Consider the following 15,689-nt stretch of genomic DNA (forward strand, 5'->3'; position numbering starts at 1 on the left):
ACAGAGAGAAATCCAAACCCTGTAGAGACAGACTGGTAGCAACAGCCCTCCTCTCTGTACCAAACACAAACAACACTGCCAGAAGGGGGCAAGTCTCAAAATCCTACCTTTAAGTAAGCAAGTGATGCTCGGCTCAACTCCTATAGCTAATCTATCTTATTGACCACCCTTCCAGTGAAGAAATGTTGCCTACTATCCAATCTAAACCTCCCTTGGTCAACTTGAGGCCGTTTCCTCTTGTCCTGTCACTTGTTAATTGGAAGAAGAGACTGACCCCCACCTGCCTACAGCCTCCTTCCAGGCAGCTTTAGAGAGCGATAAGATCCCTGCTGAGCCTCCTCCTCTCCAGGCTAAACACCCCCAGTTCCCTCAGCCGCTCCTCATAAGCCTTGTGCTCCAGACCCTTCACCAGCTTCGTTGCCCTTCTCTGGACACGCTCCGGCACCTCAACGTCCCTCTTGGTGTGAGGGGCCCAAAGCTGAACACAGTGTTCGAGGTGCGGCCTCACCAGTGCCCAGTACAGGGGGACAGTCACTTCCCCGGCCCTGCTGGCCACACTGTTTCTGACACCAGCCAGGATGCTGCTGGCCCCCTTGGCCACCTGGGCACACTGCTGGCCCGTGTGCAGCCGGCGGTCAGCCAGCACCCCCGGGGCCGTTTCTGCCGGGCACCGTCCCACCCGCTCTCCCCGAGCCCGCGGCGCTGCCTGTGTGGGTTCGAAGTCCCGCGGGGCCGGCACACGTGACCCCCGCACGAGCCCAGACCCACGGGTACCACCCCCCGCGCCAGCTCGGCGCCGGCACGCGCTGCCCACGGGCGCGTCTCCCGCGGCGCGCTGCTGCCTCGGCGCTGCGGCACCGGGGACCGGCGGCAGCCGCGCGGGGCGGTGCTCGGGGCAGGGGCAGCGAGCCGCGCAGCGACAGGGCGGTGCCGGCAGCAGTGCGCGGGCCGGCCAAGGCCGCGCCGGGGCTCCGCTCCCCGCTGCGAGGCCGCGGCCCGGCGCCACGCTACTCTCGCCCGCCGGCAGCTCCGCCGCGACGCCAGGCCGCCTCACCGCCGCCGCCACCCCCCCGGCGCGCCGCGCCAGGCCGCCGCCTGCCGCCAACCGCCAACCACCGCCCGCGGCCCGGCGCCCCGCCCCCCTCCCGCCCAATGGCGTTCCGCCGCGGCCCGGCAGACGCCGTCACCCCGCGGAGCGCGGCCGCCGGTTGGCTCCGGCGCCGGGAATCGTCACATGGGCAGAGATCAGCCCAGCGCGGGGGGCGGGGCGGGGCGGCTGCCGGGCCCGGCGGCGGGTGCTCGGCGGGGCACGGCGCAGCGGCCGGCGGCGGAGGCCGGGGCGATGCTGAGCCTGGCGGAGGTCGGCGGGTCCCTCCTGGAGCGGGTGGCCGTCGGCAACCCCCTGTCCCTGGTGCTGGCCGCCTCCGCCTTCGCGCTGAGCCTGGGCTACCTGCTGCAGCTGGGTTACCGGCGCCACGCCGGCTCCGGCCAGGGGGTAGGCGCGGGGGGCCGGGGGCAGGCGGGGGGCCGGGGGCAGGCGGGGGGCCGGGGGCAGGCGGGGGGCCGGGGCGGCCACCGCGGGGCCCGGGAGCGGCCCGGGCGAGCCGGGCGGGGAGCGGAGGGAGGGCCGGGGGGGCCGCGGGGCGCTCCCCTGTGTAGCCGCCCTGGGGGCGCGGGGCAGCGGGGGGCGCAGCCCGGGCGTGCGGGAGCCGGCTCGGGCCGGGGGGCGCCCGCAGCCGCGGGGGCGGTGTGTGACCGGAGCCCTGTGCCGGGTTGTGCCTGCGCCCGGCTGCGCCCGGCCGGCGGTGTCACACGAGGCGGAGGTGCTGGGCGGGAGCGGCTGAAGGTGGCGCCCCGCGGGCGTGCGGCTCCCGGCCGGGCCGGTAACGCTGCTGCTGAGCGCCGCCGTCCCAGCTGCAGTACCCTTGTGCTTGGCTTTCAGACGCCCCTTAGCAAGCATCTTTAGTTGTATTTATTTTCTTTTAACCTCTGCTGGTTTTAAATGCGGCTTGCTCTTACTCTATTTAAAAAAGAAAAGAAAATCACTTTTCCACGGTTGGCTTTTTCACAAAAGAGTTTAAACAGAACATGTCTAGCGTCTCCTCTGTTTAGTTTTTATGTAAATGGACATAATCTTACTACTTTCTGCACAAATTTCAGTAATTATTTTTCTCTTTTTTTTTTTTTTCCCTCAGAAACACCCACCTTACATTTCATCAAGCATCCCTTTCCTTGGACATGCAATTGCATTTGGAAAAAGTCCCATTGAATTTTTGGAAAATGCTTATGACAAGGTAGGTGTGTTTCCCACGTGACTGGCTGAGCATATGCTAAAATATTTCTGTGTATTTATGACAATCTCTGTCTGGAGTCTGTGTAAAATCAATTAATTCTCATTTACCGCCTCGAATGTGGAAATGGAGTGTGCAGGGTAGACTCTTGTTTCTTCAGATCTTTTTATGTACATTGTTGTTGGAGAAATAATGTTTTTTGAGGTATCTCTTATGATTCAGGTTTAAAAATATGTTTGTGTATTTGGGTAATGTTCATAGCCAAATCACAACTTAATTAAAAAGCCATTTTCATGATGTTATTTCATGCCTAAATTGGGAACTTTTAATCTCACTCTATTAATCTGTGACGAGGCTGGAATGTAGCTGATCACCTCTGCAGGCAATTTGATGAATTCTAAGTCCCTCGCCAATGTTACAAGGGCTGGTGTATAAAACCTTAGTAGGTTTTATACTGTAACAGCCCAAAAGAAATGAACTAAGGCAGTACAGCCTTAATTCCAATAAAAGAAGATTTATTGATCTGTTTCACAATGTCTAAAACTTTCTAGAGTCATAAGCTTCAATATTAGCTTGGTTAGCTTAGAGAGAGGCAAATTTAGTACATGAAGGTCTGCTGAAGGTGACCTTTAAACTTCAAAATCTTTTGTTGCTCTTAATTATTTATGCATAACTCCAAATCCGGAATTTTTTGAGACTGTGTTTGTAGGTTACTGGAGGCTATATGTGCTTTAATTACCCTGCTAGTTTTTGTAGTGTAATTGGTCTTTCATTTACATTTTTAAAACTAAATGGTTTTAAAATGTGCAAGATCATGTGTGTTCATTATAACGTTAGATATCACTAATAAATATATTGAGAACAGAATTTAAGTATGGCTTAAAATATTTCTATTCTGATTAAATCTCTAGATACTTCCTAGGCGAGCAAGTGATTTCTGGCAGCCTGTATATATAGAGAAATGAATTTAATAATTTGTGTTGTTCATATTTAAAACAAATTGTTGCCACTTTTTTCCTCTCTTAGTATGGACCTGTCTTCAGTTTCACAATGGTTGGCAAGACATTCACATACTTACTGGGTAGTGATGCAGCTGCTCTACTCTTCAATAGTAAAAATGAAGATTTGAATGCAGAGGATGTATACTCTCGGTTGACCACACCGGTTTTTGGCAAGGGAGTTGCTTATGATGTCCCTAATATGGTATGTATTTTAAGTATGAGTAGAAAAGTCGCATAATTTAAATTCTGAGTAGGCAGCCCTGAGCTCTTGGCTCTGTATGATGGAGTTGTGTGTTCATATGCAGTTCTGGCATATTGTTGGTAAATTGTCCTGGTTGAATAATCAAGACTGAATGTGTTTAGGTTGGTTTATTTACTACATGGCCCTTTGTCAGTATGGATGCTATTTTTTCTTGTTGAAACCGTCTAATCCCACCACATAGAAGAAAAACCAGTAAATGAGTCTCTTCATTTTTCCTTCCCTTACAGCACCACTGGCCACAGTTTACTTTTCCCTTACAAGCAAGTTTAGGTCTTCCTTCTGAGAGAGCTTTAAAGAGTGATAATTTTTCATTTATGCCATGCCAAATCTAGATATGGGAGTATTAATTTGACAGTTTGCACCACAAAGTTTGTCTTGCTCAAACAGAAATCAGTCTGTATATGTTCGCTGAATACAGTCTGCCTGGGTCTGGAATGCTGTGTCGCGTGGCATTGTTTCTGAGCTACGTGTTGGCTACTTTCTTGTTTGTTCATGTTGCTGTCATGACAGACTCTTAAGCGGCAGAAGCCAACTTTTCTGTGGATGGCCTTGCTCCACTGGGACTGTGTTCAGTGTATGTTGACGTTTGCAGCCTGTTGTAGAACAGAGTAATCTGGTGGCAGAAACAGCGCTGCGATACACCGTATTTTGGGGTTTTTGGTTTTGGCTTCATTTTGTTTGTATAAATGCGATCATATAACTGGTAATAGTTTCTACAGCCATCAGTACTTTTCCTCCTTTGTGTGCCTCTTCGCTGTCCCCTGCTGAAGATACTTGCAGTGATTGTTGCCCTCTTAATTATGTGCCTATGGGGCACTAGTCTCTTTTCCTCCACACTGGCATTTTGCAGGGATTCACAAAGAATGTATCTTGTTCTTACCCCATTCTTTTGGAAATCTCATTTACAACTGATTTCCCACAACTTCCATTTAGCAAATAAGGAGAACTTACTAGTCGCCTGCTTTGTCGGGAAATGTTAAATGGTGGGTGGACAGTGTCACAAAAGTTTGGGGGCAGGATTGTTTGGTTGTTGGGTTTTTTTTGCACTTGATGGGTTTGAGTAGCCTCTCCCATCCCTTTGTGAATGAAACTAGCAGGACCGCAGCCTGGATGAAAAGTAGGAGATCGCTTCTTGTGTCCTAGGAGACCTCTTCCACAAGTGGGGCCATTCTAATGGACTTGTTTTGCCAATTCTGACCGTTGGAGGTCTTCCTCAAAAAGTCAGGGATGGAGTTGTGGATCTTTTGGAGCTGCTTGAGTGTAGAGGGTACATGATTCTCTGCAGTGCATCTTTCATGTTCTTCTCTGGTATATGCTAGTTTCAGAAAAGTGTCTATGAATCAGATGTCGACTGCTAAGTCAGCCAGTTTTTCTCGGTGTTGTGCTTGCTCTTTGGATTCCGACTGTCGTGGGATGTCTGCTTGAAAATAAAAAGTGCTGGTTTGTCCTTAATTCTGTGACAGTTCATCCACTTATTATACCTGTTCTGACTTTTGCTTTCACACTCTAGAGTTCATGGATGGATTTGAAGGTCTGTCTTGATTCAAGAGCTAGTTCTTTGATGGGATCTAATCTCATCCTTCAGCAGTTTCATAAAATTTTCTATAAGCTCCTTGGAAACAGGCATTTCCTACAATTATGTTCTTCAGGTATATAGGGATGATTAAGGCCTACCTCACTGATCCACCATATACTGCTTTTTATCTGAAACGAGTCTTTTTCTAGAGTTTTTTCCCCTAGGGTGTGTTTGAGTTCTGCTTTAGTCAAGAGATTAATCTTTCCATATTACTCAGTATTGTGGTTTAATGTCAGCTGGCAACTAAGCACTACACAGCTGCTCTCTCACTCACCGCCTCCCTGGTGGGTTGGGGCGGAGAACTGGGAAAAAGGTAAAACTTGTGGGTTGAGATAAGAACAATTTAACAATAGAAATAAAATGAAAAATAATAAAAACAATTGTAATGAAAAGAGGAGAGAGCAAGAGAGGAATAAAATCCAAAAAGGGAAAAAAAACCCCAAGTGATGCACAATACAGTTGCTCATCACCCGCTGGCCGATGCCCAGCCAGTCCCCGAGCAACAATCGCAAGGTCCTGGCCAACTTCCCCAGCTTATATATACTTAGCGTGATGTTCTGTGGTATGGAATATCCCTTTGGATTGCTCGTGTCAACTGACCTGGCTGTGGTCCCTCCCACCTTCTTGTGCCCCTCCAGCCCACTTGCTGGTAGGGCCTGAGAAACTGAAAAGTCCTTGACTTAGTATGAGCATTACTTAGCAACATCTGAAATGTTGCTAAAAATCTAAATCCAAAACACAGCATTGTACCAGCTACTGAAAAGAAAATTCAACTCTGTCCGAGCTGAAACCAGGACAGCTGGTCAGTCTTGAGTGTCTGTGGATAAGTCTATTTAGTTCATACCTTTGATATTAAAAGGACTTCTTCCTTTTTATCTTTGCAGATCCAGGTTTCTAAGAAAATTGCCTAGGCTACTTTTTTCCACAGCTGGGGAGGTGCCGGGACTTTGCTCTTGACATCCACTGATTGTTTCTAGTTGTGTGTTTTCCGATGCGAAGCTGGAGAGGTAGCATGTTGGGTTGTGGCCAGAATTCATTCTGCTAGTAGTGAGCTGGTTTTTTGCATAGCGCTACCACCGCGACTTCATTTCAGACATCTGCTGGGAGGGCAGTTAGAGAGACATTCAAACTTTCATTGGCGTTCTAGCATTGATGGATCATTCAGAACTTTCTTTTCAGGCCCCCTTCTCTCTGCTCAAGCTGCTAAGTCTCTGTCTCTTCAGTGACTTCCAGTCATGCGTGTAGAAGCACCACCCCTTACTCTTTAAAAGGAAGTAATTCTGGTAATTGTTGGTTAATATGCATAGTCTATATATCAAGTCACATTCACTCTCTGTCTCCTCCCCTCGAGCCTTTTGTTGATAGTTTTGTGTTGAGAGATGCTGAAATGGCAGAGGACGAGTCTGCTCCTGTGTGTCATTCCTGTCTCTGTCAGGCTGGAGATGGAGGTTGGCTAGTGTGTTGTAAGGGACAATGTGCTTGTCTCTGCTCTCTGGCACGTGTACCCTCTGACAGACGGCTGGAGGAGTCCCCACTGCATTCACTCTTTTGAGCAGTTTCTAGGAAGTAACCTTTCTTTTTATGCCTTTTGTTTTGTGAATAACTTTATAGGACATGCAGAGCCCTTGGTGGGAAGATGGGTTTTGGCATATTACTCATGGTGCAGTGCAGATCTGTAGTTCAGATGCCCTCATTTGTAATCAGGGCTTAAAAATTAATCAGATAACTTTTCTGAGCCAGTGTCCTATCAATCCATTGAACGGTTCTCATCAAATAATGGGCTTTTTACCAGTAGGTTTGTTAGCTTTGAGTCTGTTCAAAGGAAAAGAGGAAGAGGTGAGAAAGACGTGAAGCTCACCGTTTTTCTAGGAGGCAGTTTGCTTCCTGCTTCTGTGTCTGACTTCCTGGGCAGTGAGGTCAGAGGGCCTTTGAAAAAAGGTGTATCTCTGGACCAGAGGTAGGGTATTACTGCGTGAGAGAAGATTGATGCTGTTGGGGAGAGGAAGCAAGGAGGGCACGTCACAAGGAACACAGACTGAATCCAGACTTTGCAAGGACAGGTTTGATTACATTTATGGTCATGTATCTGAAGCGTGTTCCATATTTCAGTCTTGAATGTTTCTTGTATCTTCAGGGATAAAGTTTAACAGAGATTCTCAGATTTATTTTTTGTTCTGGTACTGCAAGAGAGAGAACTGTATTTTACTTGGATGTTGCTAAACTTTTGCTTGAAAAACAAAGAAGGTGAAAACTAGAATAGTACCTGTTATTTAAATTTAAGTGTCTGTTGTACACTGCAGTCCTAATCACAATCTCCTTTTAATTCTGTATGTTCTTATAGTACAAATGATAATAAGTTGTTAATTACATCAGTATGATGAACCTTGTACTGACCACTTTTTCTGTCTTGGTTCCTCTAGGTATTTTTGGAACAGAAGAAGATGCTCAAAACTGGGCTAAATATTGCCCAATTTAAACAGCATGTATCTATGATCGAAGAAGAAACAAAGGAGTATTTCAAAGCATGGGGAGAGAGTGGAGAAAAAAGTAAGTGAGATCAGATGCATTTTTCCACCAGTTTTCTGGGAAGGCATTAAGGCCAATGCAGTGTATGGTTTTGTAAATTATTTACTGCAATAGTAAAGAAATTAAAAATGACATAGGTAAAACTGTACTGAACATTGGAAGAAATGTGCAAAATACAGATTTTGTTTAATCAGATTTAAGGCTATTGAAGAATAAAGTTGCTCAGAAAATCACTGAAAGGAGTGGCGCATTATCTTACTTTTGCTTGCTTAGTCAGCTTATGGAGAGTGTACCTGCTGCCTGGCTGAACCATCCTCATTTCGCACGATCTGAGTCAGCCCAGTGTAACCACTTAGTCCCTAGGAAAAGATCCTGCTCTGCAAGCCCCCAGTGGCATAACAGTGTCATAAATATTATTTATTTAAACATATATATTTTAATTAAATTGGTAACATTTATATAACACTTGTATATTTTAATATAATACGGTTGTAATTTATTTTGGAAGTATATAATTTATATATAGAATGTGATAATACAGAGTTTTATGCTTAAAAGTATAAATATTATATAAAGACAAATCAGTGAGCAGCAAAACTAAAACTGGTTTCTCATGCATTTGGATTTCAAGGTTAAGTTTTCATATGACTTCCTTTATGTTTGTTAAGGATTGAGCTTGTGCTGCATGGCTTACTTTGGAAGGTTTACTAGCTCTCCTAGAAAAATTTCTAGAAAGAAATACTTTAGAAAAAAGCTGTTGAAATCAGCAATTAAAGTGTTGATTAAAGACAGACCTGACAGACACACAGAAATTTAAAATCAGATGCTCCGTTCTCGGAGTAAAACAATCTAAAACACTTAAAATCTGTGTCCAGTTACTTATTTTTCTCTTCTATAAAATAAAAATAAACCTGTAGAGCATAACATCTCGCCTGAAATGCATCTTCGGTAACATTTTTTCAAATCTTTCCTCAGACCTGTTTGAAGCCTTTTCCGAACTTATCATCTTGACAGCAAGTCGTTGCTTACATGGGAAAGAAATAAGAAGTTTGCTGAATGAGAAGGTGGCTCAGCTGTATGCGGATCTGGATGGGGGCTTTACTCACGCTGCCTGGCTTCTGCCAGGTTGGCTGCCTCTGCCAAGCTTCAGGTACCAGAAATAACAGATGAAGCAACTTAAGCATCTTATCTAAACGTCTTTGTTGTTTGGATCCCCCTCCCCACGTTCTTGTTCGTAAGCTATTCTAGATGTCCCAATAAATCCTCTTAAGCATTTTTTGTGTTGCATTGTATAGAGTTGATAATAGAAGTGTTTTTAATTGCAGACGTCGAGATCGAGCGCACAAAGAAATAAAGAATATTTTCTACAAGGTTATCCAGAAACGTCGAAAGTCTGAGGAAAAGGAGGATGACATGCTCCAGACTCTACTTGATGCTTCGTACAAGTAAGCCAAGGGTTTGAAGACTTATCATTTATAGACCTTAGCTTTGAACTATTCAGTTAAAACTGTCTACCAAAAAAAAAAAAAAAGAAATATTCCCTCATGGTCTGAACTGTTTTTGTTACCAGAAATTGGTCCTAGCTGTAGTCTTAAAAACAGCTTAAAAACCTTACTTGTTAATGGCTGTTCAGATTTCTGTGATTTTCATCGCTGGTCATGAGGTTGTTTCCTTTCTCTTTGCTGGCTGTTCGGTAATGATTTTCTTTAAGGCTCCCAGAATGCGTCTCTCCCTCTGTTCTCCCTTCTCCCTACCCTTAGAGCTTTTGCTGCTCCATATAGGGTAGGCAACAAAATAGAAGGAGGAGAAAGAAATACATTAGAAGAAATCGTAAATGCTGCTGTAACTGGAAAACTGATCAAATGAAGTTCTAACATAACCCCCTTTAACCTAGGGATGGCCGTCCACTGACAGATGATGAAATTGCTGGAATGCTTATCGGTTTGCTGTTAGCGGGGCAGCACACATCCTCCACCACTAGTGCCTGGCTTGGCTTCTTCATAGCCAGAGACAAATCAATACAGGAACAGTGCTACACAGAACAAAAAGCAGTTTGTGGGGATGACCTGCCACCATTAACTTACGAGCAGGTTTGTATGTTACGGTATTGCTGCTGGGTATTTTTATACTTCTCGATGCTTCTTTAGAAAGAAAAACAACAAACAAACGTGAAATACAGTCACGTGCTTTGTGTTAGAATCAGTGTGTCGCTGTCACTGTCATAACACTGTTTGCCAATATTATCTCTTCCTCTCCAAAGAAATACGCAGCTTGTTACTGTTTTGTTTTTTTTTTTTAATTGGTGTTAAGGAAATTACAGTTCCTGCAATGTTTATTTAAGAAACAGTAGTTCTGTAGAGGAGGAAGAGCTTCATATTTCCACTGAGGAAAGGGATGCAGTGTGACTCTGTGCTTTAATTAGGTGTCAGAAAACACTCATGAGACAAATTAGAAGGAAACTAGTCCTATTTGATTGCACTGGTCAGAGACTTTTCCTTCTTAATCGAATCAAATTGGGGAAAAAACCCCATCAGGATAGCTAATGAAGTACATGTAAATATGAGCTGCTTACTCTTTTTTTAAATTTAGTTTTACGTGGTATAAAAAACACTTTGTTTGTGTTGAATAAACTTGACTTTATTTTGATACATCATTTTCTCTATATTCAGCTCAAGGATCTCAGTTTGCTGGATCGCTGTCTAAAAGAAACTTTAAGGCTTAGACCTCCTATAATGACCATCATGAGAATGGCCAGAGCTCCCCAGGTGAGTATGCTCGTTGGAGCTGACTTCACTTCAGTAGAATGGGGCTGGAAAAGGCCCGGCGGGGGGTGTCCCACGTGGCAGATGGAAAACATGAGTGAGCAGTGTTTGCTGACAGGGAGGGGAGCTGATGTCTGCCTGGGTTGTATCAGTGGGAGTGTAGCTGGTGTTGATTGAGGAAAGCAATTAATACATTGAACTTGGTAGTTGTTACCTTCCGCTGGAATTGTATCCAGTTTTCGACCCCTCCGGCCCCCAGCAATCAACATGTTGATGAAGTGAAGCAAGCAGAGGGCCACCAAGCTGGCAGGGGACGGCAGCACTTGTCCTGTGAGGCTGAAGGAACAGGGTTTGTTCAGCCTGGAGAAGGGAAGGCTTTGGGGGGACCTGGTAACAGCCACGTGTGCACGTGTCTTCTTCAGCAGAACTAACCCTTTCTTCCATCAGTCTCACTGGAGCTTAGTTTGGTGCTACCATTTAAAGATACTTTTTGTTTGCCAGCTACTTTTAGTAGTTATCTTGGAAGAATGTGGCTTGTACTTAAACTTGCTGTTTGTACAAATAAGAAAGTAAAATAATTATTTAAACAATTGTTCCTCCCATAACAAATGCTTTCAATAAATTTAAGGTAACACTTTTTTTTAAAAAACCCTTCTGTAGAAGTGCCAGCCTTGTTAAAGGTTCCTGCAACTACTTGCACATTGTGCCCTGTACAAGTGAAACAATGAAGTATGAAGCTGCATTCATTGTAAATGAGCTTAGGCAAAATCTCTGGAAATTCCAGCGTCGTGATACAACACTTCAGGTAACACTTTGAAAATAAAAATGGGGAAGTTTTGTCACGTGTGGAGTCTTGTCTCTTCTCTTGTAGACTGTCGCTGGATATAATATTCCCCCTGGCCATCAGGTCTGTGTCTCTCCCACTGTTAACCACAGACTCAGGGACTCCTGGAAGGATGCTCTAGAGTTCAAGCCTGACCGGTATCTCCAGGATAACCCAGCAGCTGGAGAGAAATTTGCATATATTCCATTTGGCGCTGGTGAGTAAGAGAACACAGCACTTTCCTGAGCGATTGAGTACTGAAGTAGCTCACACTGGTCATCTTGTACAGCACCTCCCCACACTGTAGTGCCCAAGGATCTATTTTTTTCCTTTCTGTTCCCACCTGAAAATTTTCTTTATGTGAAAGCGCTGTTAAAAGAATGAAGTAAATTGAGCAATAGCTGTATATATCACTCAAAGTAGCAATCAGAACAAATTAGGTCAGCATGTGTGATATTTGACTTGTCTTTTCAAGTCAAGGTAAAAACCTGGTAATACAAAGTCAGTTTTAGGCACAGCAAAAATGTGGCAGTTGTGACTCCATGCCCAACAGTTTGCAAATGTCACCACAGCAGGGTTAAAGTCAGCATCTTTTCTCTGTGTTGCAAATGCTTCTCCGGCAGTACGTGAATTAATGCTTTGTGGTGAACACAGAACAACACAATCTCATTCAAATGACTCTCAATCTGTTTTATGCAATGGCAGTTTTTATAAACAAGACTTTGGTGCATCAGAGTTCCATAATGGTTTGTGTGCAACATCAGAGCCTCCTGTTGTTTAGAAAGAAGCAATTACTGGCTGCAAAAAACTTTCAAAGTTAACTTGTTGTCAAAAGTGGTTTGATAATATGTATTCTAAACTGCTTTTTATGGCTTTCCTCCTAGGCCGTCATCGCTGCATTGGAGAAAACTTTGCTTATGTTCAGATTAAGACTATTTGGTCTACTTTGCTTCGTTTGTATGAATTTGATCTCATCAATGACTATTTTCCAACTATAAATTATACAACCATGATACACACCCCTAATAACCCCATTATCAGATATAAGAGGAGGTCACTGTAAATTCTGTAGCTAAAACCTTACTTGTGTAAACTAAGAGACTTTTGAAGAAAATTGTCACAAAATGGGTGGCAAATGGAAGCTGTTGCAGCTACTGTTAACAGAAAGCAACAATAATTACCAAATGCAAAGTCTTTGCATCAATTTTGTTTGCTGACATCATTTAATGCTGCTGTGTATAATTGCTTGTTCTACACATTTCTCATTGCATTTTTAAAGAAAAAGTGTCTTTATTGGTGTAACACTTTTAAGGTGCATGCCAGCTCTTCAAGGTGAAGAAATAAGTAATTTCTCTAAACAGAACTGTTTGCTTTGGAAAGATAATTGAAGATTATTTTCCACAGATAGTAAGAGGTTAAGACTGCATACTGTACCTCTGTGTCCAATTGCAGTACATCTGTCAGGGAACAGGCACTGCAGGGGAATGTGATTCTGTTCCAAGCCAACAAGGTATGGTTTTGGCTAATTATTTTTAAAAAATGTTACTGTACAGCTGAGCAGTAGGCAAATTGTTCACAGAGACGAACAACTTAAATGTCTAACTTGAAAGCAGTTGTAAAATGCTTAGGTTCAGAAAGAAAAAAAATAATTCTTTAAAAAAGCCTTCTGAAAGTAGTGATCTCTGGAAGCTTGATGTTAAGTGTGAAAGTAACTGATAATACAGATGTTGATTTGGTAAATAACATGTTTGTGTATAAAATGGTCAAAAGTTAAGTGAAACGGCTGAATTTTGTCCCCCTTTGTAATGACTAATGCAGGATTGTGAAACGGCATTTAGTTCAAGAGTGGCAATGATAAATAGTAACGAGCTCTGGGTTACAGGAACTTTGAATTACATTTATAAAAAGTCTTCTTGTGACAGATTTCTGTGCTCTACCCTGTCACTTCTGAAAAGCTTTATGAAGAAGAGTGGGTCTTGCAAGGAGCTTACCCCCCCTTCATCAGTGCTCACCATAATGGGGGTGTTGCCATCAGGCACAGCAATGGTGGGAGTGCAACAGTCTTCCCCGGCAGCCCTCCGGGATGTGACCAGGGTCTTCAGGAGCCAGGCTGGTACCTGTCCTCTCCTCACTAGCAGCAGTGTCTTGGAATCCAGAAAAGTAAAGCTGCCGCAAGTAGGAGGAGCAACCTTTTCCGTGGGAATAAGGGAGTGGTTCTTGAACACAGTTAAAGCATGAAGTCGTCTTTTATTTCAGTACTTTGACAAAATACCCATAAAATTCAAAACTTCTACCATTACAAAAATAGGTCTCTACAAGTGATATTCTGTCTGCACTGCCAGTAGCAAATATTACGAGAGTCATGTAACTTCAGTAGCCTTGCCAGAAAAAGTGCAAGTAAACTTCGCTGAATGTAGCTCAATTTCATTAATACACAAGTTTCATCTTCGCCCCCTTTTGATAAATACACACTTGATAAGTTAATCATTTAAATTAGCATTCCACAAATATACATGTAATTTAATGAGGTGGGGGTTCGTTGTTTGGGTGTTTTGAGGGGTTTTTTTGGTTGTGGGTTTTTTTTTTCTTCCATGATCACAAAGTGCCTATATACATAAATCCCAGTCTGCGTGGGCGTGCCAGGATGGAACTGTATACAATTGTATAGCTGTGTTCATATTGGTCCCACGATATACACATTGTACAGAAGCATAGAAAGAGCACAGATCTAGAGAAGGCAATCCATTAACATCACTGCCAGTGATAGAGATGTTGAAAGGGCATTATTATCTTCTCATACCCAAGTGCAGCTGAGTGTACGAAGTTGAACCTGTAAGATGGAGAGATTTCCATTAAGATTACTTGAGGATTCACAAATGACATGTTATTCAGCTGAAGAAGCATGAAAGATTTCCCATGGGTAATCTTTCAAGAACAAAATTTCCTCAAATGATGGATTTTATGCTGAAGCAAGACTTTAATACAGTAACTGCAAAACCCAAGTTTGATAAATTATATCCCATTGATAATTTTCTTGATTTATTCCTTTTGCAGCACAAAATTTACTATCATCTATGGGACAAAAAGGCTGTAACTTTGGGAAGCAAAGTGGTAGGAGATGAAATCCCCCTTGTACTCCCACATCCCAATCTCTTGGGTACATTTTTCTCCTCTAGCTTAAAATCGTAATAGGATGCCAACTGAATCCTTGCTGCACATTCATTCGAGATCAGGGAAAGTTAAAGCATTACCAATGACCTAAAAACCTGTAATTATAGCACAGCTGTGTATCTCCCTTCAAAGAATTTTACAATTTTCTTAATGAGCTTTTTGCTACATCTCAGAGTAGCCTCTTGTTTAAGGCTGAAAATGCCTAAATTCAAAGCCGTTTGTTACAGATCTTGGAGAACCAGCACATGCTTTCTGACGTGGAACTGAGCCCTGTGCTACCCAGAGTCATGGGGAGGACTGCCCCCGCCCTTACCTGACTGCACGCTGCCGAGTCGCCTTTGTAGTGCTTCCAGCCGATTGATATAATCTGTTAAAGCTCGCTCGGGATCGTAGTTCTGTAGCTGAGAACACGTGAAAGAGGCTGGGTTTAAATCGGCATGCATACCGTGGAACCTAGGGGCAGAACACCACAGATGTTTTAAAAAAACAAAGTTTGAAGTAAAACAAAAGTATCGGCAGACACAGTACTGACTGCACGTCCCTTAACTTACGCAGGGGTAGCCAGCACACCGTACCCATGTCACCTCCCTGCCATTTACTGCCCAAGTCATCACACTGCCTGCCCCAGAGAAACCACTTTTCCCAGCTTCCTCTTCCTTCTACTGATTTGATGCTGCATTTCCCTGGGACAACGACTGACCAGCAAATTCCTGCTGAGACAGCAGCAGAAGCCATGGTAAGCTCAGGTTTGCTTTTCTATTTAGAAGCTTGTGTGAACAAGGACACGGCCATCTTTACAGGATTCTGTCTCTCTTCATTACTCTCTAGAATTAAAAATGTGGCTAAAATAGATCAAAGATTTTTTCCATGTAAACTGTTATGGTTGCCACAAAATAAGATTACAAATGTTGAGGTGGTTTATATAAAAATGAAAAACCAAAATGGCTAAAATCTGATCTTCAGTAAAAATCTGAGCTCCCAGCTCCACGTAAACTCAAAGGCTGACAGTGCTTATAAAAACGTTGCTTTTGATGAAGGACACCTGGTTTCACTGGCATCTGATTGACCGATTCCTCTGGTATCACAGCTTAGTACAAGCCAACCACAAGGGTTTAAACAAGAACAAGCATGGAGCTACCAAGCAGCTTCCACCCACGCTCTGGCCACAAGGCTGTGGCAATCCCTCCCAGCCCGCAGCAGCCCCACAGCCCGCCCCAGTCCCAGCAAGTGGCCCTGCTTTTTCCTGGCCTGCTTTTCCCTTCTTTTGGCTGAGTGCA

At 44.1% G+C, this 15,689-nt stretch overlaps 2 protein-coding genes across 10 annotated transcripts in view; one reads left to right on the forward strand and one right to left on the reverse strand.

The window, feature by feature from the left end:
• Positions 1 to 1,259: 1,259 nt before the first annotated feature.
• LOC130147857 (lanosterol 14-alpha demethylase) lies at positions 1,260 to 13,164 on the forward strand. Its single transcript, XM_056335609.1, has 10 exons — positions 1,260 to 1,495; positions 2,196 to 2,294; positions 3,318 to 3,494; positions 7,551 to 7,677; positions 8,632 to 8,806; positions 8,982 to 9,101; positions 9,551 to 9,746; positions 10,326 to 10,421; positions 11,290 to 11,458; positions 12,126 to 13,164. The coding sequence occupies exons 1-10, from the start codon at positions 1,343 to 1,345 to the stop codon at positions 12,302 to 12,304; spliced, it is 1,491 nt and encodes a 496-aa protein (XP_056191584.1). The 5' UTR covers positions 1,260 to 1,342; the 3' UTR covers positions 12,305 to 13,164.
• Positions 13,165 to 13,468: 304 nt separating this feature from the next.
• The window catches only part of AKAP9 (A-kinase anchoring protein 9), a 120,770-nt gene continuing 118,549 nt past the window's right edge, over positions 13,469 to 15,689 (reverse strand). For all 9 annotated transcript variants that reach the window (XM_056335597.1, XM_056335596.1, XM_056335590.1 and 6 more), the window contains 2 exons: positions 14,726 to 14,865; positions 13,469 to 14,071 (listed from right to left, as the gene is read on the reverse strand). In XM_056335597.1, coding sequence (XP_056191572.1) covers positions 14,028 to 14,071; positions 14,726 to 14,865 — 184 coding nt within the window. In that variant the 3' untranslated portion in view covers positions 13,469 to 14,027. The remainder of the gene's footprint in view (positions 14,072 to 14,725; positions 14,866 to 15,689) is intronic.

Source organism: Falco biarmicus, chromosome 4 (genome assembly GCF_023638135.1).
Source record: "Falco biarmicus isolate bFalBia1 chromosome 4, bFalBia1.pri, whole genome shotgun sequence".
NCBI classification, from domain to species: domain Eukaryota; kingdom Metazoa; phylum Chordata; class Aves; order Falconiformes; family Falconidae; genus Falco; species Falco biarmicus.

Coding starts and splice junctions, on each gene's coding strand:
- LOC130147857 (XM_056335609.1), top strand. CDS start 1,343: ATGCTGAGCCTGGCGGAGGTCGGCGGGTCCCTCCTGGAGCGGGTGGCC. Junction 8,807..8,981: donor CTGCCTCTGCCAAGCTTCAG/GTACCAGAAATA, acceptor TTTTAATTGCAG/ACGTCGAGATCGAGCGCACA. Junction 11,459..12,125: donor ATATATTCCATTTGGCGCTG/GTGAGTAAGAGA, acceptor CTTTCCTCCTAG/GCCGTCATCGCTGCATTGGA.